Raw genomic sequence first — 25,035 nt, forward strand, 5'->3', positions numbered from 1 at the left:
TAACGGTCCCGTCTTCGAGGACTGTAAACGATTGATTGGAATTCGAGTCAGCCACCTTAATTAGGCTATATTAGACCGCTTGAAGTTGCTTTGTTCACTGGCTGAAATATCGGGAAAACGCGTTTGCGGCAGTTAAATTTTCAAAATTTACTCCTAACGGTCCCGTCTTCGAGGACTGTAAACGATTGATTGGAATTCCGAGTCAGCCACCTTAATTAGGCTATATTAGACCACTTTGAAGTTGCTTTGTTCAACGGCTGCAATAGCAGGAAAACGTGTTTGCAGCCGTCAAATATTCCAAAATTGTCTTGGGGGGGGGGGTATACAAGGTCGCTGCTGTCTGTAAACCCGAAATTTTTTCGGGCATTTCGGGTTCTGCCCCCCTAACTGTCATCGAGTTCTACGCCTAGTAGATGGCATACATTACATGAAGATCATACGATCGGTTTTTGACCCTATGACGTCAGACATTGATTAATCAACCAGCGTTGATAAGAACTCGCCATAATAGACCGTTTCATTGGCTAATCCCTCACATTAACCAGAACGCGGCTTATATAACAACTCTTCCAGATCCTAGTAGTTATGAAGACGAAATTTTGAACTATAAAAAACGGAACAAAATATATAGGATCTGTGTTTTAATCAGATTGCAATATATAATATTTTGAATGACGAAATTGGTACTGAACGAAAAAAAAGCTAACGAAAAGACACTTTTCAGGTTAATTTTGAACCAAGTGGTTTCTGTCCCCAAAAATACATTTTACCCCCCACCCCCCATACAATGGGACTCTGATACATATATTTAGAGATGTGCAATGAAATTAAAAAGTAATGTTTTAATCAAGCTCTAAGAAAATCATCATTTAAATCAACGTGAACTCATTTCCCGCCAATTTTATCCCCCACCCTTCCACACACGAACACCGGCAACCCCCAAACCCACAAATCAAAACAGTTGTCCAGGGGCATCATATACACTTATTTAGAGGTGGACAGTCCTAGAAATTTATGTATTATTAATATATAACATGATCATCATTTATGTCAACATAATGACATTTCCCCTCAATTGTAGACATTGGACCCCCTTATCTCGAAAACGCCCCCCTCAAACGCCTGATCACTTTTGCCCCCCCCCACCCCCATTAAATAGGAATTTATACTCATACTTAGAGATGTGCAGCTGAATTTAAAAAAGTAATGATTTTATCAAGCTCTAAGAAAATCATCATTTAACTCGACGTGAACTCATTTCCCACCAATTTTATCCCCCCCCCCCCCTCTACACACACGCACACCTGCAACCACCTACCCCGCCTCGCCACAAATCAAAACAGTTGAACAGGAGCATCATAAATACTTAGTTAGAGATGGACAGTCCTAGTAATGTATGTTTTATTAATATATAACATGACCATCATTTATGTGAACATAATCACATTTTCCCCCAATTAAATTGTAGACATTGGACCCCCTATATCTCGAAAACGCCCCCTCAAACGCCTGATCCCCACCCAGATTCGGAATCTACGCAAAAAAATGGTCTAGAAACACTTGGTCTCATAAATTCTCAGCTCGGGAGGCGATCCCCCCCCCCCCTTCAGCCACCGGACTAGAAGGAGATAAAACAAATCTTTGTCATTGAAAGAGGCATCTGAATTTTTAATAAAACAAACAAAGTGTGTTCCGAATGCAGAATTTAAGTAGCCTAGATTATCAAGATTCAAAAATCCGGATATGACCTGATGGTGTAGACTACATAACAACATGGCTGCTTCTGTGGAACTTCGAACATGTGAAACTCCGGGTTGTGACGGAAAAGCTAAACTGCAATGTCCTACCTGTATAAAACTGGGAATAACTGGTTCTTACTTTTGTTCACAGGTTAACCATCCCTTCATCACAAATAATTCGTACATGCCTTCAATCTGAAGACTTAATTATACCCGATTTTACTTCCACTCCCATTTATTTTGTCAAAACTTCGTCTGATGTCGGTGCCATAATTGGAATATCCAAAACTTTTAATTGAACCGTTATGGCATCTACTAGAATCAACTGTTGAAATCTTAAATTTCTAGACACACCTTAATTATATATAGCTACTTTAGACTTTATTAACAGATTCTTATGGACAGAGTCTGCTATCGGTTACTTGCTGATGCTAAAGACTCCTCATCATATGATATGATTATAAGGCTCTTCCCCCATCTCGGTTATAAGTCTTTTGGAATCCTTACCGTTTATTTTTCACCGTGATTCTTTGTTTACCAAAAGGAATCATTTGTTGCCACATCCAACTCATATTAGGGGGGTTGGATGGCTGAATGGTTAGCGTGCGCGCGCTGTACCAAAAAGGCTGTCATTGAGTCGACTGGCATGGTTTCGAATCCCCAGTTGTACGTGACAAGGAGTAGGGTCGCCTGTGCAACCTCGTGGGTTTTCTCCGGGTCCTCCGGTTTCCTCCCACTGCTAAAGACCCCTATTGAAATAATATGTTAGTCCCGAAACCATATGTTAGTCCCGAAATGACCTATATATAGTTTGTGTCGAGTGGACGTTAAACCCCATTTCTCTCTCTCTCTCTCCGACTCAAATTTATAATAATTCAACACTATTTTCATGTAGAATTTAGCGATCCAGAAACACAAATAAAATTCGTTTGAAATGATCTGGCTTTATGAAGCTCTGCCAATATTCGAAATTAAGAGATGGAATGTTATCAGAATGAAAATTCTTGCTGTCCTTCATAATTGTTTATTTATGTTGAATACATAAACTTTAGTGGTATCAATATTGACAGTTTTGTCTATTACTTGAAGTACAGTGAGAATTTTTCGTTTAGAGTAATATTCGCCATTCCTAGATTTAGAATATTGGTTGAGCGCAGCTATGAACTTGTGACCTCCGGTCTGCGCAGGAAGGAATGAATTTCATAATGGCGGATCAGTTCAAACAAATTTTTTTGAATAGCTAAATTTTACATGAAAACAGTGTTGGATTATTATAAATTTGTGTCAGATATTGCAGAGTCTGATAAGATTCTGTTAATTAAAGTAACTAGGCTCACCTCCTTTCAAACGTTGACAGGAGATTCTACTGGGGGATGGCTCATCATTGTGTCACATTCCTGCTTTATACTATATCGATGACTATGGGTATAAATATGCATTACCGCAAGTCTCTTAAATTTATGATTATAATTTCAGGAGTGCTTTAAAGGAATCTGGGGAGAACATAAAAAAGTGCATAAAAAAGCAAGTAAGTATAATTGTTGTTCATTTGGCATTTTAGTAATTGGTGACAAGACACATGTTTTGTATAATTTTTCAGTTACATAGTAAGAGTAGAATGATTGACGAAGCGTATAGTTTAGTCTCGAATGTTCAGAATTTTCAGCTAATATTTGAGAAATTATAAATGGTCATATCTCTCGTCATTGATTGGCGTGTAATATGTAATTAAACATAGATTTGTATCTAGAGGTATGGTTGATTAACTATTTTAGAATTATTACTACATTATGTTGCCTAAATCAGTTTTCAATTTTAACATGGACACCCTAACATATAATTTCTTTTTCATTTTCAGACTCTTCAGAGGTTAATGGGTTAACTCAAAACTACAATCCATGGCCAGGATTTCGTTTTACTGGGAAACTGAGACCATATCCAGTGGTAAAAATTGATAAGAGATTATTTAAAGGTTTATGAGTAGGGAGACCCAAGGGTTAGATATGACCTCAAATAAAAGTTGAACTTATTTCTGTGAATAATGATAATAACTTTGTTCTTTTGTTATTCAGTTAGAACAGCTTGGAGAATAGTTTCAGGATAATTTTATACAAGTCATAATATATAGCATAGTATCTAAATATTGGCACAACAAAACAAATAGCAATTTTAGTATCAATTGACACTCACTAAGATAGAGGGAGAGAGAAATGGGGTTTGCACAAATTAGGTCATTTTAGGACAAACATAATGGTGATTTTACTAGAGCAGGAAAAAGTGTGATTACAAAATATTTACCAGGCAAAACAAGCAGAACTGTGAATGTTTAAACTGAACAATGATATTTCTAAAATGATTACATATCAGTTCCAGTGCAATACAAATTAAATGTCAAATGATAGGTTGCTTATCTAGAGAAATATCATATCAACCCAGTTAACACACAGTATGAATTTGAAAACCAGTTTATTTGTATACATGTTATGAATGGGCTGTCTTTTATTTTGATTGTTTTTAGACACCAAAAAGAAGATTACCAGATACTATTCTTAGACCTGATCATGCTGACCATCCTGAAGGTTTGCATCTTAATGAATTTAAAATATTCTGTTCATTAATTACTACAGTTACATTAAAGTAAGGTGAAAATTGATTAAATTCCATCTATATAGTATGAATTTGAATTTGACTTACAACACTGGGGTCAAATACAACGAATGAAATAATACATTACTGTTTTAAATGAACCTATCAAGATAAATAGTTATATGTTATTTTATAGGTGTTCCTATATCTGAACGACAGATGAGGGGAACAACATCAATCAAAGTTCTTAATGATGAAGAAATTGAAGGCATGAGAATAGCTTGCAGGGTATATCTTGTTTTATTTAGATTTTATTTTAGAAAGATTTTATATATGTATGTGTTTAACTGTGTTCTGTTTTAGTATTGTTAGCCTATTAGATTTGTCTGATTTCACAAATTTCAAGTTTCTATTTAATTGATATTTAACTTACACGTCATATTTGTTCACTGTTGAGGTTAAGCAGAGAAAGCAATTTGTGATGTTTCCTAACATGATAACCTTGTGTTATAATGTGGTTTCGAATCCCCGGTTGTATGTGATTAGGGTCGCCTGTCCAACCTCGTGGGTTTTCACTGGGTCCTCCGGTTTCCTCCCACTGCTAAAGACCCCTATGCGCAAGCGAATTATTGAAATAAAATTAAACGATATGTTAGTGAATAGTCCAGAAATGACCTAGTTTGTGTCGAGTGGACGTTAAACCCCATTTCTCTCTCTCTCTATCTTTGTATTATGATGGAATTACCCCTCTTTGCCAAAATTCTTCTGAATGCCATAGTTTTATCTTAAATTTTGCGTGAATCATTTGGGTCAGGATTCACGAAAGGAATTCTATTCTATAGTATTAGTGATGGTCAATGAAATATGTTGATCATCTTTGTTTGACATTTTTTGTTTTGTTTTTATACGCCCACAATTTCATGTGGACGTATTATGCCGTCGCCCCTGTCCGTCCGGACGTCCGTCCACAATTGTTTGTGGACTCTCTACAGGTCACAATTCTTATCTGATTTCGACGAAACTTGAAATATAGGTTTATCCCCAAAAGATCTCGGCTGCTTTCAATATTGGCATGTATCGGATCGAAACTTCATGGATTATGGCCCCTGTTTGTACGAAAAATCACGTTTTTAGCTTGTGGACCCTATAGAGGTCACAATTTTTATCCGATTTAAAAAAACGTATTATTATATTACCGTTCCACCCTAAGGACAGTTGAGTTTGAATTTTGTGAAAATCGCCCCAAAATTGACAGACAAAATGGCCGCCGTTCGTTCTCAAATAGCGTAAAAATATGGTAGAGGTCACAATTTTTATCCAATTTTGTTGAAACTTGAAATGTAAGTTTTTTACACAAAGATCTCAGTTCCTTTCGATATATGCGCACATCGAATTGTAATTTCCTGAATTATGGCCCTTGATTGTAGGAAAAATCACTTTCTTGTTAGCTTGTTCTCTATCCATCTCTCGAAAATGTGGGCGTATCCTGCCTGGCAGCCGCTGGTTCTAAACAGTATTTCTATTCAGTAAATATCTGAATTTGGACTGGGAAACTGACCACCTATTTCTTACCCCTCTATTTGTACTCCACCTTAATATTGTGGTTATATGTATATTTATAGTTGGGTAGAGAAGTATTAGATGTAGCAGCTAGAGCTATTGGTATTGGTGTTACTACAGAAGAAATAGACAGACAAGTTCATGAAGTAAGATCACAGTTAATGTTGCAAGTTAAAATCCATGAATGATCATAATAAAAAAGGAATATATACTCTTCAAAAAAGTAGGGGATATTGAAATGCAAATACCTATGCAGGTTGTGATATGATAAATAGTCATTTACACTTGACATGCTTTGAGAGTATGTTCACAGATGAAGAACTTATCGCCCCAACAGAACCACTGAGCTGCACATGCGACACGCAATAGCGCCATGCACATGGGAGGGGTTCATTGTCAAATTTGACACTTCAAGGAAGGGTTGATGAAAACTGATGCGTGCTGGTTAATCTATCCATGTTTGCTTTCCTATCGGTTCTTACATAAGATTTACTGTTTAGCGTATCTTTGCTTTAGTGTGTTACGTTTAATTTGATCAGGAGATGTGTTCGTTGACTTCAACATCAACCAACAACACTGCAAGAATTAGCCGTGGCACTGCAAGAGGAGTGGGTCAGATTGCCCCAAATTGTGATTGGACGGTTGATTAGGAGCATGCAACAACGAATTGCTGAATGTCTGAGGATTGTTGGAGCAATTACTCATTATTAAGACAAAAATCAAAAACGTCCATTTTCACTTTTGACAGTGTATCTCTTTGCATTCATGTGTAGGCAATTGGCCTGTTATTAACATACACTGGTGACCTCTAATAAAAACAATAGTGCATTTCCACAGTTTTGTATTGTTTCTGAATATTCCCTACTTTTTTTGAAGAGTATATTATGCACTGTATACACCAATTTTTGAACATTTCAGCAAGTGTTCTAATGCATGTTCCAACCTCATGGGTTTTCTCTGTGTCCTCCGGTTTCCTCCCACTGCTAAAGATCCCTAAGCGCAAGCGAATTATTGAAATAAAAATAATTAAACCATATGTTAGTCCCGAAATGACCTAGTTTGTGTCAGTAGACGTTAAACCCCATGTCTCTCTCTCTCTCTCTCTAATGCGTGCATTAAGGTCACCTGTCTAAGCTCATGGTATTACTCCTTGTACTCCACTTTCCTGCCCACTTCTAGAGACCCTGTCCCATACGGATAAGGTAATGGTTGAAATGAATTTATGCAATCTTTCGGCCGCGAAATTAACTTGTTAGTGTCAATATGTCAAGTGGACCTGAAACCTCATTTCTCTGTCTTTTTTTGAAGATTTCAATAATTTTGTGGAGTTTTGTGTTTAGCTGGGGATAATGTTGTTCTGTTAGACATACTGTACTCTTTTGTTTGTGTGTGTACATTTTGGATAATATTTCATTTTTTGTTTATATATTTAAGGCCTGTGTAGATAGAGACTGTTATCCTTCTCCTCTTAATTACTACCAGTTTCCAAAATCTTGCTGCACGTAAGTTATCCATATTTTCCTTACATGTATTTATAACAAAAACACTTTATATATTGAGTATTGTCCATTGACCGATAATATTGATGATTTCATATCTTAAAATATAAATACAATCCAAAAGGAATAAACCTTATATCAAACCACAAGTTCAGTCACAGCAAAATGTCTTCAACTGGTGTCAACATGATATAAATAGATAAAAATATAAATACAATCCGAAAGGAATAAAACTAACATCAAACCACAAGTATAGTCCCAGCAAAATGTCTTCAACTGGTGTCAACATGATATAAATAAATTAAGGATAATGTATAAAGATATGGGGTATAAATAAAGTCATCAGTATGACAAAATTAATAGCACAAAGCTTTATTGTTTAACATTTTGTGTGTTTAGGTCTGTGAATGAAGTTATATGTCATGGTATACCAGATAAACGTCCTTTAGTAGATGGAGATATTGTAAATGGTATGTTAGTATGTTTTTTATATCATTCTCAAAAACCCATCATCTTACACAAATACATTGTGTCTGAGTTTCATTGGTTTTGTAAATGCATTAATTAGACAATCTATACTAATATTTGTGACTGTCGTTTGTCTGTCTGTTTTGTCTGTCTGTTCGGGGTTGGCGGCTACACTAGGTCTACCCCGAGTCTGAAATTTGGGGTAAAGGGGTAGCTCGGACAGGGGAGTAAAATAGGCCAGGTGGCGTTAGTCTACCACTTCCGGTTTCGGGGTTACGACCCCGAGCGAAGCCGGGTATCCTGGTAGTAGTATAATAAATAACACCAGCACATTAAATATTTATTGACTACCCTATTCAATAGAATTGTCTTGCTACACAAAACCCTTGGCCAGAAAATATATATAATAAATCAGAGTTGACATCTTTGTGTAGGATATTAAGAACATTATTAAATGACAGTGTACAATGCATAATATAATTCATGCAAGGTTTTATATATAGATTTATACATAAATTCTGGCATTATCAGAATCTTGATTTTTTTTTGTGGCCAATTTGCTGTCTTTTATATACAATGTATTTAATAAACAATGGTTTTTTTTTTTACAGTTGATATATCTGTATATCATAAAGGTTTCCATGGTGATTTAAATGAAACATTTTTTGTTGGTAATGTTGATGAAGAATCAAAGAAATTAGTTCAAACAACTTATGAATGTTTAATGTTAGCTATTAATGAAGGTGAGTTCTGGTTTATATAATTAAATTAATTGTGGATTTCATTGTTAAATAAAGCCATTCATACACCCATAGTGCCGCTGCCCGGGCAAAATTTCCCTCATAGCACACTGTGTATAGCGTATGCCCATCTTCATTAGCACAGTCCGAGCAGAACAATAGGACGTGAAGCTCCATTTTATTTATTTCACACACATTTTACTTCCACTAGTAGCCTACATGTGTGTATATAATCTACAAATCATGAACACGTTTTTCACTTTAATAGAAAGTTCACAAATGTGTAGGAAAATTTCTTTCGTTAGGTAAAACTTATTTTAAAAATTAAAATGCATTGTACCTAAAGAAGAGACTTGAGTAATTATGTTTAAATAGTGTAGACTAATTTAGTTTACAGATAGTAATTCTGGATATTAGAACGGAATTGTTCGAATACTTGAGTTATTGATATTAGTGTTTATCAACCTACCTATACCAGAAAAACTCAAAACAATTCCTGATTGATAAATATATGGTTAAAGACTGATTTTGGTTAAGATATGTGTTTATTTTTAACAGTGAAACCTGGTGTAAGATATAGAGAAATAGGAAATGTTATTCAGAAACATGCCCATGCTAATGGTTTTTCTGTTGTTAGAAGTTACTGTGGTCATGGTATTAACTCGTAAGTATTATAAATCAGGCCTCGAGTTCACAAAGCATTACTCAACTTTCAAACACTGTTTATGAGAAATATCTTTGATCTAGAAACACCAAACTTTGCACATTGTTTCTTATCGATGTATTTGATACATTAAAACAACAAAAGTTTTATAAAGGGCTATATTTTAGTTAAAATAAGGTGAACAATTTTGAGTAAATTCTTAACTTAAGTCTGAGAATGCTTTGTTATACCGGAGCCTGTACTCTACACTGTCATGAAAAACTCACTTTCATTTGAAATGTCAGTTTAATGGTATGTGACTTGTGTCATTACTAATTGAAATAACAGATCAGATCAGCCAAATTTAACACTCATTCTTTTGTTTTTCAGACTTTTTCATACTGCGCCAAGTATTCCACATTACGCAAGTAAGTTTTCTATCTTGGTGTTTATTGTTACTATTATGAAATGATCTGAATCTTGGTATTTGATGGCCGAATGGTTAGCGCGTGCGCGCGGTATCATAAAGTCTGTCATTGAGTCAGCTGGCGTGGTATCGATCCCCAGGTTGTACGTGACAAGGGGTAGGGTTGCCTATACAACCTCGTGGGTTTTCTCCGGGTCCTCTGGTTTCCTCCCACTGTTAAAGAACCCTACGCGAATTATCGAAATAAAATTGAACCATATGTCAATCCCAATATGACCTAGTTTGTGTCGAGTGGATGTTAAACCCTACTTCTAAAGACCCCTGTGTGCAAGCAAATTTCAATATAGCGATATGATTTATAACTAATAAACTAATATTCTTCTATCCAGATTATCAAAACTTTAAAAGATGTTAGAGATTTATAATATTTAATATTAATTATTATTTTTTTGTAGAAAACAAGGCTATTGGTATTATAAAACCAGGTCATACATTTACGATAGAACCTATGATATCACAAGGTAACCTGTAGTATTTTATATGTGTGAATTAAATTTTGTTTCCATTAATACATTTGTTTAGATCACAGTAAAAGTTTCTGTCTATGAATAGCCGAGTTTATAATCTAATCTAGTGCATAAATTGCAGTACAATTAAGTTCAGTGTCAAAACAGAAAGGACACATTGGTAACTATGCCGACTTTCATCAAAGTTCATGAAAAGAAGGGGGATTGGATGGCCGAATGGTTAGTACATGTGCGCTGTATCATACGGTCTGTCATTGAGTCAACTGGTGGGGTTTCGATTCCCTGGTTGTACATGACAAGGAGAAGGGTCGTCTGTCCAACCTTGTGGGTTTTCTCTGGGTCCTCCGGTTTCCTCCCACTACTAAAGACCCCTACGCGCAAGCGAACTATTGAAATAAAATTGAACCGTGTGTTAGTCCCGAAATGGTTTCCTCCCACTACTAAAGACCCCTACGCGCAAGCGAACTATTGAAATAAAATTGAACCGTGTGTTAGTCCCGAAATGACCCAGTTTGTGTACCATTTCTCTCTCTCTCTTTCATGAAAAGATTTTAGAGTTTTTAATCATCTAACAAGTGTTTGCATAGATCCTCTCGTCTCCTCACAGTCCAGTGTCATGAAATATTTAAACAATGTTCTAATTAAACAGGTACATTTAGAGATGAGATTTGGCCAGATAATTGGACTGCTGTAACTCAAGATGGAAAACGATCAGCCCAGTTTGAACATACATTATTAGTAACAGAAGAAGGCTGTGATATTATAACCAAAAGATTGGAAAAGGATGGACAACCACATTTTATGGATGCAAAATAAAAAAAAATCAGAATGGTTTTAGTTGGGATATTATTGACTTTTGAACAATTTAACCCTGCCCTTCCAACTTACTGATCAGTGATATGTTGAAATATGTGAATTATAATTCCAAATCTGTAGAATTACCTGAAATGGTAAAACTTGACAGCCAATATCAGTAATAAAAAAGCTTGTATTTTCTGTAAAAAAAGGTAAGCTTAAATTATTTGGAAGGCAGTGAACATTATATGGCTCTACAGGAGCTGTAATATGTGTTTTGGAATGGTTTTAAGGATAAAGTAGTTTTTGATAGCTAATATTTTGAAATAAAATGAGATCGTTTCTGATACTTATGTGGATGTGGAGAAGAGCAAATGTTTCTGTAGTGAGATTCTGAGTTTGTAGTTTAGCTACACTTGTTTATATCATGATGAATGAATATGATGTAAATTATATCTTATAAAAGAAATTACATTTTTATGAATAACTTTGTGGGTTCACAATAACACTACAGGATGCAGAACTGTTCCATTATTAAATCATTTTCCCATAGACGAAGACTAAATCTGATGCTATTTTTTTTTTTTATGGCTGTCTGAATATGCCATTAACAGTGTAAGCTATTTCTATATTAATTTGGTTGATTGTTTTGTTAAGCTTAAATATTCTAGAGATAAAATATAAAGCATATTATTATGTAACTCTCATCTCATACCAGATCAGCCCAATATAAAAATAAAACCTTATTTCATAATATTTACATTATAACTTCTCCAATATCAGATTTTATGGAAATGATGTTTTTTGTTAATTTCATAATTATTGTACATTGTATGAAATGTATTGTAATAAAATTATTCTGGGTTTATGTAGTTGATGGTGATTGGGAGGAATTGTGTCATTACAACAATTCAGACTTCCCAGGTAGCCATGAAGTGTGAAACATCATCAGATGATTTTGGTGACGGTTGTGAATTTTTTCACTTGGTACATGTTACTAAGCTTAAGTTTATGTTGTACCAGTAATGCAAACATTTTTAATAAGTTTGACAACCTTCCTTCTGATCATTCCAGAACACAAGTGTACTGTCGTTAATAGTCGTTTAGTTTTAAATCCAGCCACCGAGAAAAAATGTCTTGGTTTACATAGTTCACAATCACAACTCTAAAATACAAAAAAAATATTCAAATCTTTTGTATTATTTTTATTCAAACAATAAGATACAAAACTCAAATAAATAATTTCATATGGACGGAAGACTGTTTATATTTAAGTTACAAAATATACTAACTCAAAACTTATTGCACTTTGAAAACAATCAATTCTGAATATGGTATATCTGTTATTCCTCTCAAATATAACATGGTATTTTCACAAATGTCAATCACAAAAGTGTTACCACATGCTCACTCTACAGTGTACACTGCTATATCAGTTTGTCTAAAATTTTAAAGCAATTCAAGTAAAAATACCCTTGATATTAGTGATACTTAAATGCACAAGCATTAATATGATTTAGATAAACAGTTCTATTGCAAATTAGATTATGTTGTGATACTTTTGACAATTGTGTAGATAATGACATCCCGACAGGTATAATTATTTCATAATAAATATAAGACTAGGATATTCTATTGATATTCACTGACTAGAGAAAAACAGTATTGTTGATACACTTATAACCTTTATATGCAAGCTAATGTGGGAGCTCCTCTCAAATTCGCACCTCAATTTTCATGCAATATAATACTGTGACAAAGTGCTCCATAAATTGTATCATATTAAGATTATATTATATGTAAAGTATTTATTTAATGCATAGAACCAATTTGAACCCCACATGTTATTGACCTATGATATAACATATACTGTCCACTACATTTCCACATGTAGTGACAATGCTCTTGATTAAATAGAATTTTCACAGTCAGCTATACGAGGGTATATAAGACCCTGTGCTTTCTGTTGTTAGGAGAGAAGATGAAGAGAGAGACAGGAGGAAGAGAGGAGCTGAGACGGGTGTATGGACTCGCCCAAGTTCAGCCGCAGAATGGTTATCTTAAACTATTAATGTACTGTGTTAATGTTATTGTTTATATTCCTGGTGTAATTTAGTTCCTGTTTTATTTATGTAGCTGTTTTATATTCTGTTCCCGATGTAAATAAACCCTATAGGTACGAAACTGATCTCTGTTATCACTACTATAACAGTGTTACAGTACACACCAAAATCCTCAATCTCAATTTTCATGCCATATAATACACATCAAAATCTGCACCTGGATTTATGGTTATAATACACACCAAAATCTGCAGCTGGATTTCATGCACTCCAAAATTCACACCTGAATTTCATGGTTATAATATACACCAAAATCTGCACCTCAATTTTTATGGGATATATAATACACACACCGAAATCCGCACCTCCATTTTCATGCAATATAATACACATCAAAGTCTGCACCTGGATTTCGTGGTTGTAATACACATCAAAATCCGCACCTGGATTTTATGATTATAATATACACCAAAATCTGCACCTCAATTTTTATGTGATAATATACACACCGAAATCCACACACCAAGTTTCATGCGATATAATACACACCAAAATCCGCACCTAGATTTAATAGTTATAATACACACAAAAATCTGCACTTGGATTTCATGCAATATTATGCAAACCAAAATTCAAACCTGAATTTCATGGTTATAATACACACCAAAATCTGCACCTGGATTTCATGCGATCAATAATGTATCAAATTTGAGATGTCATCAACTGTACCTTTCCTTTATACTCTATAGATACCAATATATTACACATATAATTTGTTCATGCAATTCAATGGGTGAGGTCCAGTTTCATGCTCAAAGTCAAACACAAATACTGAATCTTTTGATGTTGTTGACAAGTGTATTTGCTAGTTGATTTTATTACTGTATATATCCCAATAATGTCAAGTTCTGGTGATAGTGTTAAGTAATGCAGGTGTTACGTTGGTGTTCCCAATCCCAACACACTTATCTCCAGTAGAGAGTTGATTTCATCTAAATGTAGTCGAGTTTGAGTCGGTTTCGAGTTGATGTTGATATAAAACTAATGTGTGACTGTTGCCACATTATTGAAACTCAATCTTATGTTTTTGTTGAAGCTAATCCTTCTTTTAATTAATAGTGAATAATGACAGTCACACTAATCCCCAGGGATTCCTAGTTCTGTGTGTTTGTACATGAGTGAATGCAAAATGTCAAATGCTGAGAAACACAATTTTAGAAGTGTTAGAAGATCTGTTTGTAAATATACAGCATTTATAGGTTGAATCATTCAGCAGTTACCTGTCACTAACTGAACTTTATTCAACCCAAACATAACAAAGTGATGAGAAACATAACCTCACCCAATGCAAATATATAAATAAACATGAAAACATATTATTATATCAGAAATAACACAAATATTAAGACCACCCATCAGATAACAACTCTTCAACAGGTGCTTTATCTAACAAACTTGACATTAATAGATAATCCTTCACCTTATTAGCAACTTGTAGCTTGCTAACTTTATCCTTTAATGGCGCCCCAAGATGACTTCTGATCTTATTACGACAAATAGTTAACAGAGATCTAGGCATTTTCATTGCATTTTGAAATAATCTGCCTAACTCTTGCCTCATGCTAGCACTATAGTGTACATTGATTTCTGATGTTGTCTTCAGAATTGTGTCTAAAAGTTTAAGAACTTTATGTGGCAAATGTTCATAGCTTTGAATCATGATTTTTATCATTTCAATATTTTTGTGTGTCATGGCTAAGAAAAATGGCTCAAGACAAAAGTGTGGATGTGGGTCATCATAAACTAGACAACATTTCATCAAGTGTTTCATTTTAGTATTATGAGCATCAATATCACAACCAAAATTGAGCAAAATTTTACATATAGCTGGCTTATCTTCTTGAAGAGCAGTTTGAAATGGTGATAATCCTTCAAAATTAAGCTGAAACAAAAATTAATTAATAAAATTACATGTACCTAATTTTAGAAAATAAAATTGAAGTAATTTTGAACAATAATATAATATTTAAAATAACCTTAAACTCCACTAATTATAAGTGACCCACTAAGTAATTTTGAACAATAATATAATATTTAAAATAACCTTAGACTCCACTAATTATAAGTGACCCACTAAGAGTAAGGTATTTTTCACGAGCATAGGGTAAATTAAAACCACTAAATAATCAGTACTGCTTGTAAATTAAAAGCTGCCATTAAAAATGTGTGGTTTTGTGCTGTCCACATTAAGGTTAAGGAATACCCTTTCCCTTTCAATCATTACAATGTACGGGTATGAAAGGGTTGTTTGAAATCAATCTTCATTGTTAACCTGTAATTAGTCAGTGATATACATGTAATGTAGGTAATTTTTGTTTAAATTTTTATTCTGAATTGACCAAGTTTGGACTATAGTGTCGTATTGATCCTTTACTGGATGATCATTATTGTAATATAAGTCACGCGAGACGGGAGTTATCTGCCCCTGTCGACTCTTCTGTGTAATATATATATTGAAGCTAATAAAAAGGCACACATACTTCGAAGTGTGGTCGTACCACGACAATGTCTTGTTTTAATATATAGGGGCCATAATCCAGGAAGTTTCGGTCCAATATTCGTGTATATCGAATGGAACCGATATCTTTAGGTTATAAACGTACATTTGAAGTTTCATCTAAATCGGATAAAAATCGTGACCTCTAGACTCTCCACAAGCTAAATATCAAAAGGAACCGAGATCTTTTTTGCGATAAACCTATATTTCAAGTTTCGTCAAAATCGGATAAGAATTGTGACCTGTAGAGTGTCCACAAACATATTGCGGGTGGACAGACGGGGCGACGACAATATACATGGACGTATAAAAATATAGCTTACCATATCGATATCATAACCAGCTTCAACTAACATCTCTACAATATGTATAAAACCTTGTTTACAGGCTATATGTAATGGTGAAACTAGGGTAGCATTAGCTGGTTTTTTATTTAATGCTGGTTGTTTTAATATATGCTGTACGACTTTATTACTACCCTTCTCGCAGGCTTTAAACAATGGTGTCTGTCTTTTATCATTCTCCACATTCAAATCACAACCTAATATAAATGATATAATGATGCAGTCAATAATTTAAATCTACAGTCAGATTTGTAGTATTTATGACAATGGTAGAGAATCACTGCTAATAAAGTAGTTTGGTCTGGGATGATGATTAAAATCCTGCTGTTCATGTATCAGTATTGTAAAACTACATGTAATATATACAGAAATTAGCTACTTCTTTATCATAGAGACCACTAATGGTTGGTCAGTGGATCCCAACATTAGCAATGCAAGTCTCAGTAGGCGTTTTTGTGAACCGATTAGATTAGACCGATTAGCTATTATACGCATTTGTGAACCAAGTTGATTATGCTAATCGTTACATTTGTGAGACGATTTAACTCAACTGATTAGGCAAATCGACCTAATCGTCCCAGGAGGTGTTTAGGCGATTAGATTTGACTTTTTCAAAATGGCGGAATGTTCGATGTCGTAAGTAATTTTTAATGCTTATTGTTGTTTTTCTTCATAAAAAATGTTTTTTTAAAACGCATTTGACGTGTTTAATGTTAACTTTATAGTCCACAAGAATGTTAGATCACCTCTAAGCAATTTTATTCATCTACAGTTTTTTCAATATATTCCTCGATCCTAGGTTTTCTCAGGACACTTTTTACATGTTTTGTCACTTCAGTTTTCAAAAAAATACTTGAACTTGTTGGACATAGGAGATTGTTTCTTATAACGGCAACCATTTTCCTTTTTTGCGTAGATAACCTTCATTTGTCTTTAACAAGTCATCAATAATTAGCAGAGACAATTTTTTTTTCTGATCGGTGTCCGTGATGGCAGCCATCTTACCAAATCGTAATTATCAAATTTCACATTTGTGGACCATAGCTAATCAAATCGAAATCATACCAAATCGTACTAGCAAATCAAAACCTAATCTAATCGACTCACAAAAACGCCAAGTGTATAGTCTTTAATACATATACAAGTCCTCATCACCATTAAATTTTCTTGTATTTATATATATACCTGAATCAATAAGTAAAATAGCAGCTTCTGTATAATGCTGACAAATAGCTTCATGTAATGGTGTCTGTTTCTGAGTAGGTTCTGGTAAATTAAGATTAGATCCTGCCTCTATTAATGCCTTTATAATCTACAAACATTACAATATATATACATGTAATTATAATATGTGTAAACATTTTGTGTCGGAAAGAAAAAGAAAGGACTTGGGTTTAACATATTACTGCAGTTATTTCAATTCTATTGGGAGAATCACCATTATTAGACTACCTTGTAATACAATACTTTACTGCTTCTGCTAACACTAGTAACAGCATAAAATCTCTATTGTGGTGAGCTAATGTAAAGAATGCACCATTGAAATACACCCACCAATCATAATGGATAAATTATGTTAGATCTTAAGATATTCTAAGCGTGGCTTATAGATAGATGGTGTGTGTATAAAGATAAGTTAATACATGACATCCGTTTCACATTGGCATAGGGAGAATCCAACTACTCTTCCTTGAATTCCAAGGACACCTAACAAATATAATTAATTACCTCATATTTACTCCTGGTTGAAATAGCTGTATGGAGTGGGTGTTGACCATCTTTATTAACAACATCAACTGGACAACCTGATTAATTAGAAATCTAAATTACAAAATCTGTAACAATTTTACAAAAAATCACAAAGCTTGGTGAAGTGAAAGTAAAGTTGATACATGTACATGGATATGATTGATGTGTCTATATGTGAATATGAAAACAATTTACGAACTTTCAAACATAATACATACCTGCCTCAACAAACATTTGAACAATTTCTTCATTATTACCAAACACAGCACCATGTAATAGTGTCTCTCCTTTTAATGTAACGCCATCTATTGGTGCCTGTTTTTCATATAGCAGACGGCATAATTCTGAAGTAGATATCAATTACAAAATAGAAATCAATGGTTCTGGTCTACTAAAACAGTAACACAATTAGTATTTCCAATTTTCAATGTTTTAGAATCAGAGAGAGAGAGAGAGAGAGAGAGTTTAACATCCACTGGATACATACCAGGTCATTTCGGGACTAACATATGGTTCAATTTTATGCGCATAAGGGTCTGTAGTAGTGAGATGAAACCGGAGGACCGGGAGAAAACCCACAAGGTTGGACAGACGACCCTACTCCTTGCCACGTACAACTGGGGAATCGAAACCATAGCAGTTGACTCAATGACAGTGCGCACGCGCTAACCATTCGGCCACCCAACCCCCTAGAATCATAAAACAGGCAACTTACAATATAACCATCAGGAGCTTTGTGAGCAACTTTCACAAGTAATCAAATTCTAATAAAAGCTTGAGCAAAATTAATGGAAAAACTCTGGCCTTTGTGCACTTAGTTTCATTAGGGTCACTACTCGAATTCTTATAGTATGATCAAGGCATTATTAACCAAAATATCTAAACTGTTAGGACTATCTGATTGCTTTGCAGTTCTGAGAAAGATTTCTCCACAATTTTAAGTTTGACAATCATCTAATTCCAACCGAATACATACTCTTATGATATAAATACCTTTTTCTCCACTAAAACCAGCCTGATACAGAGGTGACCAGCCCTGGTTGTCAAATACATCTAATTTGACATTAGCTTGAACCAACAAGTTGACGAGTTCAACAGGTTTACTTTCCTTGGCATCAAAATACTGTGATACTACAACAAAATAAAGTGGGTACAATATGAGTAGGTCTCAAAAGAAAAAAACACAACACAAATTACATGGTAAAATATCACTGTTTTATACACATATAGCACTACATTTCGACAAGTAGTCTCTTATCATTTTCACGAACAAATAATAGTTAGTATAATAAAAGGTAAAATGAATAATTTGAAAATTTCATTAAAATTACTCTATTAAAAGCGAAGATATTAGCCTTTGAAGGTTTGACAAGGTGTTCAATAATTTCAACCACCGTACTGGTTGTTCGGAGCGAAGTCTCGATCCTCCATTTTTAGCTTAAATCAAAATATGGCTGAACCATTCTAATCTGTTTAATATCAGAGAAATCTGATGCCATCGATAGTTGATTATGGCCTGGATATGTTAATTAATGTTTAATTTTATTTATAATTTAGAAAACATTTTAGGCCTAAAGAAAGAACTGCCACATGTGTCTCCTTTATTTGGCTTGTTAATGACATTTTAGTATTAACTGTAGTCTTCTAAAAATCAAACAATTGTGACATTTGTATGGAAATCTTTGTATCCAGTTTTTAACATGTTTGGCTACCTTTTCCATCCAAACTGTGTACTTGTTAAGCATTAACTTTATGATTTAAGTATAAGAACTGCAGAGTATTGTATAGAGAAATACCTTGTTTTAATGCAGCATGTAATGGAGTCTGTTTTAAACGATCAGCTTTATCTATATCACATCCTGCCTCTATCAGTAATTTTACTACTTCAACATGATTATTACGAATTGCACCTAAAATAGATTAATTACACAATTAAATCATAACAAGCCAACAATGAGGTTAATGTCCCCTTATGAAATCCTAAAATAAATAGAAGACACATATTAATTAATTGAACATTTGCCTTTTTATAAAGCATCAAGCAATCAAACTGCTTATCTTTACTTGTAAAAGCAGAAAATATTTATGATCAAATTCAGTCAAGTTTCATCACTCTCTCTCAATTAGAATCAAAGTTATCGTGTCCCAAAGTATCGATCAACGACATTGCTTAGCTCTGTTTAGTCTTAGCGGAAAATGTGAAATCATTGAATTCAGTCAAGACATTCAGCTAATGAACATTTACACCAAGTTAAAACATTCTATCTCAAGTCTCAAATAAAAGCAGAATTGTTGTGTTCCAAAGTCCATGTACTGATGTGATGAAACTATACTCTGAGTTTCATTGCTCTCACCCAATTAGAATCAAAGTTTTCTTGCTCCAAAGTAGCAAGCAATCAAATTGCTTATCTCTGCTTAACCATAGTGGAAAATGCTCATCATTGAACTCTGTCAAGGCATTAACCTAATAAACACATACACCAAGTCTCGACCAATCAGATAGAAGTCTCTATTAGTCTAAGTAGAAAATGTTCTATTGAAGGTATTGGTGTGATGGAAACATACTCCAAGTTTTACCACTCTCTCTCAAATAGAATCAAAGTTATCGAGCTTCCATGCCCCATCAAATTGCTTATTGCTCTGCTTACACTGAGCAGAAAATGCCAAATATCAAACTTAGGCTACATATTGATCTAATGAAACTATACCCAAAGTTTTATCCATTTCAATTAATTAGATTCGAAGTTTTTGTGTTCCAAAACATCGACCAATCCAATTGTTTTTCGCTTAGCCTAAGCAGAGTATGCTGATCTTCAAACTCCATCAAGGCATTCACCTAATAAACACCTACACCAACTCTGTCCATAGGTTCGCCCAAAGGTCACTTTTTTATTAATTTATAGAGAACTTCATAGATTACCCTAGATGTTGTTTTAGGTCAAATATGTCACAGTTTCATATATCCACAAAAACAGTGAGGGACCAGTGTATAAAACAACATTTTTCTTGGTAATTACGGAACTGATTTAACTCAAACAAAATTTAAAATTCATTACAAATAGAACGTAATTTGATTTTACTGAAATAAACTAAAAATCAGGATAATTATGTGCCCCTTTTAGATCAGATGAAAATGGATTTATCTTGTGTTGAAAGTACAATTAATATGTTTAAATTGCTGCTTTTAATCCAAGCCATTAGAACGTGAATGTTACATCATACCTAATAATGGAGTATTGCCTTTTACTGTTGATATATTTGTATCTGCTTTAGCTTTGATCAGTTCTTTAATAATATCTATATAACCATTAACTGATGCTATATATAATGCTGTTTGCCCTGAACGATCCTGCTTATTTATCAAACAATCTGAAAAAAAAAGGTATAAAAATTGAGGTATAAAAAAAAATGTTTGATTGGGTTGATCTTGGGGGTAATATTGATTAGTGATGAAGCAATGATATGAAATGAAATGGGGTTTAAAATGAAATGAAATGAAATGGGGTTTAACGTCCTACTATTGTGCTCAGAACTGGGCTAATGAAGACGGGCTTACACCATACAGTGTGCTATGAGGGAAAGTTTGCCCAGACAGTGGCACTATGGCCTACTCTTATATCGAATTCCCACTCTCACGGGATCTTTTATGTTTTCATCCATCCTGCATCACTGACAAGGGGGAACCACGTCGGAAAATCTGGATGAAATTTTTCGGCCAATGCAGGGATCGAACACCCGACCTCCAGGCTAGCGAGTCAGCATCTTACCCACTTAGCCACCGTGATCCCCGTAGACAGATACCCACTTCACAAAACAAATCATCAGTTCAATGAAACTGATAATTTGATCTTTTACCCAAATCCAAATTACTACCAGCAATTACGATAACTTACTTGAACTTAGAAGAACTTTAACAGCTTCTAGACAACAGAGTTCACAGGAGATCATTAAAGGTGTGTAATGACTGTTTGAACCCCAGTTGATATCACATTCTGTTTCAGCCACCAGGACTTTCACAATATCAATATGACCATTTCTACAGGCAGAATATAGAGGAGATTCCATTCTATAGTTGCAAATATTTATGTCACATTCAACTGACAATAGAAGACTGGTGATGGCTGTATTTCCTTCACATGCACAAATATTAAGTGCAGTATCGCCATCTGAATTTTGAAAATTTGTATTAGCATTATGTTGTATCAAAAGTGTTGCTATGTTATCATAACCTAATTGACTTGAAATTATCAACAAACTATTTGCTTCTACATCAGCTGCATTCACGTCTGCTCCAGCATTAATTAACAACTGACAGATGTCAAAAAATCCTAATCGGACTGCTAGTTGTAATGACGTGTGTGCTCTATACTGAAAATCAACATCAAATTTCTCTACCAGTATTTCCTGTACCAGTTGGATATTGTTTACATCAATGGCTTCTTGAAGCTTGCGTATTCTTCTTCTTTTTTCCCTTTTTTCGAAATTCCTCTCACTATTATTATTACCATTCCCTTAGAAGAGATATATATATTTATAAGTACTAAAAAATATAATATTTACAAACAGAATCACTACTGCTAATAAATCAACTAAATTTTGGGAATATTTGATATTGAACAAGTACTGAAACCAAATTTGAGTTTATAGGATGATATGTTCCTTCATGGCCTCAAGCAGATTGACCCTCTAAACTTCAATTTAATTATTTCAAACCCCATTCCACCAAGTATTTACTATTTTGTCCAAATGTTAGTCCCTTGCCTTATGGTTATGATTCTTAGATGGAATCTGAATTTGATAATATTGTTACGAACACAGACAAATAATACTTAGCCTCAGTTTAATGTTATTTTTGAAAGAGACTTTCCATATTACAGGCACCATTACCCTGACAACAACCTACATGTATTAAAAAAGCGATTGACAAAGATCCAAAAGTTAATCTAAATATCTAAAATGAATACAAAAAGCTGTTGAAAAAATATTCAAACAACGTTGTTCTCTTGTACCAAAACGAAAATTATCTTTCTTTAAAAATCTCTCTCACACCAAAAATGGCCTACAAATTATAAGCCCATTTTTTCAAATCACTTTTTTAGACTTATTTAGTTATTTTTTTTTTATTTTTTTTTTTAGCTGTCAATATATCTTAAACCAAATTTAATATTTAATTTCATCATGATCAGCTACTTCACCCTAAATAACCAAAAAGCACAAATTTACATGCTTCAACTTCAAGTTCAATTAGAAACAGAATAGAGGGTCCCTAGCCGGGCCTAGCCACCGACCCAAGCACCTGGATCCGCCACTGCTTAGGCTATAACGTAGGTAGTTCGGTGTTCAGGAAATTGAGTTGTTAATGGGGCAGGGTACAGTGCCAAAGCGATATCTTTTTCCAAACGATAACTCCCTAGAAAATTAAAAGGAACATTTGCACTTTCAGTAATATAACGTTTTGTCACTATTTAGTTGTGTGTGTGTTATTGTTTCAATCATGAATTACCGCGGGCTAATCAGGGTCCATAGCTATACAGGAGGCGCCCATAAAGTTCTGGGTCAGCCAGTATCAATCAAAATAAAGGTATATTTTGCCCTTCTTCCTTTAGCACATGAGGATTCGATCTTAAAATAACTAAATATACGAGGTATGTTCTATTATTACGCATTATTTTACCCTTTCTTGCACTGGAGGCAGACATCTTGAATCAAGCAAGGGAGCTATCATTTTATTTTTTATCACATACCAAAACTCTCCGTGTTATAAAATATGAAGACAGACTAACAATATTTGAAATGAATTTTAAAAATGCTCAATTTATATTTTATTTGGTTCCCATAAAATGTAAAAATTCATTTAATAACTTTTGGTGGAGACATTAAGAGAGAAATGTAGTTTATCTCCACTCAACACAAACTTGGTCATTTCAAGATTAACATCATACCAATTATTTGCTGCACATAGAGTTGTTTAACAGTAGGGGAAAACCGGAGGCCCTGAAGAAAACCCACAAGGTTAATTAGGCGATCCTACTCCTTGTCACCCCCCACGTACCCGGGGGAGGCCCAGCGATTTGGTGACAAAAAAGAATATTTTTTTATATTTTGTAGAAAAAAAATAATGAAGACCCATTTCCCCAAAATCAATGAGTGTTGAAATTATTAGGTAGGGGGACGCCAAGGGGCATCGGTAAGAAAGAAAATTGATATCAACGATTCCATGTTGGGTGGGTTGACAGCAAAAAGTTGATATCAGAAATGTTTCTATTAACCCAATTGTTCCAATGGCAGGGAGCCCCTCTTCCCACTGGCCCCCTCTTTGTAATAGTTTTTTTTCTGTTTAGAACTAAGTATATGACTTCCCACCCACCAGGATATACTCTACAGACCACCATTTGCGGTTGAAATTTCAAAAAATTTGTCCGGGGGGGGGGGGGGGAACCCCCTAAACCCTGATCACTACCCCTCCGCAGCTGGCAAGCTGGCTATGAGTCTGCTTATCACAAACAAATATGGGACAGCAAACTCACGTCACTTGAATCGATGACAAACCATGATCTTAAAACACATGCTCTTTACATCCATTAAAATGGGGTAAAAAAACAAAATATTAATGTTTATAATATTAGTAAGATCCTCAATATGTCTAATGAGTTATTATAATTTAAATCCAGCAAATATTTTGTCCAATTTATAAAACATAGTGATCAATTTTGAAGGAATAAATCCACATTTTTCAAGACCATCAAAAAAGTGTTTGTGCTCCCCCAGTCACATGTCTGAGGTTCAGGCCAGTAGAGTGCCCTGTTCATGTTACCACTAATTAGTTATTAGGTAGATCTGGATGACACAAATGAGGTTTGGCATAGAGACTGCACTTCTGTTTCAATTTATGCTAACCCAACATGATTAATCTTTCTACAACGGCATGAAAATAAAATCTGGTTTAGACATTTTGAAACCCATATTGGCTTTGAAAAATCAATGAAACAAGTATAGGAAAGAGCTACATGATAACCATTTTCCAAATAAATGTAGCCATTGAAAGCCTACAACACAAATAACCACAGCAAATATTGCACCATCTATGGTTTGTTAAATGTACTAAAATGGACCTAATAATATGCAAACTCTAGAGGGTTAAATTTAAGCACATTCACATGTTTTTAAAAAAAACACCCAAGAACTAAGTATGAGTGATGACAAGGGCTATTTTGACTTAAACCCTTGTCTCCAAAAGACATATAATACCTGATTTATTAAGCTTGATATACTGTTTAATACAATATTGCAATGAATATAAACAAAATATAATATTAACAACAAAACCTGATAAAACAA

The 25,035-nt window shown here is 34.3% G+C and overlaps 2 protein-coding genes across 4 annotated transcripts; one reads left to right on the plus strand and one right to left on the minus strand.

The window, feature by feature from the left end:
* Window positions 1-1,752: 1,752 nt before the first annotated feature.
* LOC126809874 (methionine aminopeptidase 1) lies at window positions 1,753-12,194 on the plus strand. Its single transcript, XM_050534714.2, has 13 exons — window positions 1,753-1,890; window positions 3,216-3,267; window positions 3,598-3,683; window positions 4,258-4,318; window positions 4,522-4,613; window positions 5,948-6,031; window positions 7,320-7,387; window positions 7,784-7,854; window positions 8,464-8,595; window positions 9,151-9,256; window positions 9,626-9,663; window positions 10,118-10,183; window positions 10,839-12,194. The coding sequence occupies exons 1-13, from the start codon at window positions 1,774-1,776 to the stop codon at window positions 11,003-11,005; spliced, it is 1,140 nt and encodes a 379-aa protein (XP_050390671.1). The 5' UTR covers window positions 1,753-1,773; the 3' UTR covers window positions 11,006-12,194.
* LOC126809872 (ankyrin-3) lies at window positions 12,174-23,415 on the minus strand. Of its 3 annotated transcripts, none has more exons than XM_056098658.1 (11): window positions 23,372-23,415; window positions 22,093-22,208; window positions 21,591-21,863; window positions 20,920-21,066; window positions 19,494-19,607; window positions 18,691-18,828; window positions 17,916-18,041; window positions 17,677-17,753; window positions 17,134-17,260; window positions 15,928-16,145; window positions 12,174-14,989 (listed from the first exon to the last, which is right to left on the minus strand). In XM_056098658.1, the coding sequence occupies exons 3-11, from the start codon at window positions 21,760-21,762 to the stop codon at window positions 14,450-14,452; spliced, it is 1,659 nt and encodes a 552-aa protein (XP_055954633.1). In that variant the 5' UTR covers window positions 21,763-21,863; window positions 22,093-22,208; window positions 23,372-23,415; the 3' UTR covers window positions 12,174-14,449. The 3 variants fall into 3 exon arrangements, with proteins under 3 accessions (XP_055954633.1, XP_050390670.2, XP_050390669.2); XM_050534713.2 differs by lacking the exon at window positions 23,372-23,415 and adding an exon at window positions 23,201-23,354; XM_050534712.2 differs by having other exon boundaries at window positions 21,591-22,208.
* Between the last annotated feature and the right edge of the window lie 1,620 nt (window positions 23,416-25,035).

This window comes from Patella vulgata, chromosome 2, assembly GCF_932274485.2.
Source record: "Patella vulgata chromosome 2, xgPatVulg1.2, whole genome shotgun sequence".
Lineage (NCBI taxonomy): Eukaryota > Metazoa > Mollusca > Gastropoda > Patellidae > Patella > Patella vulgata.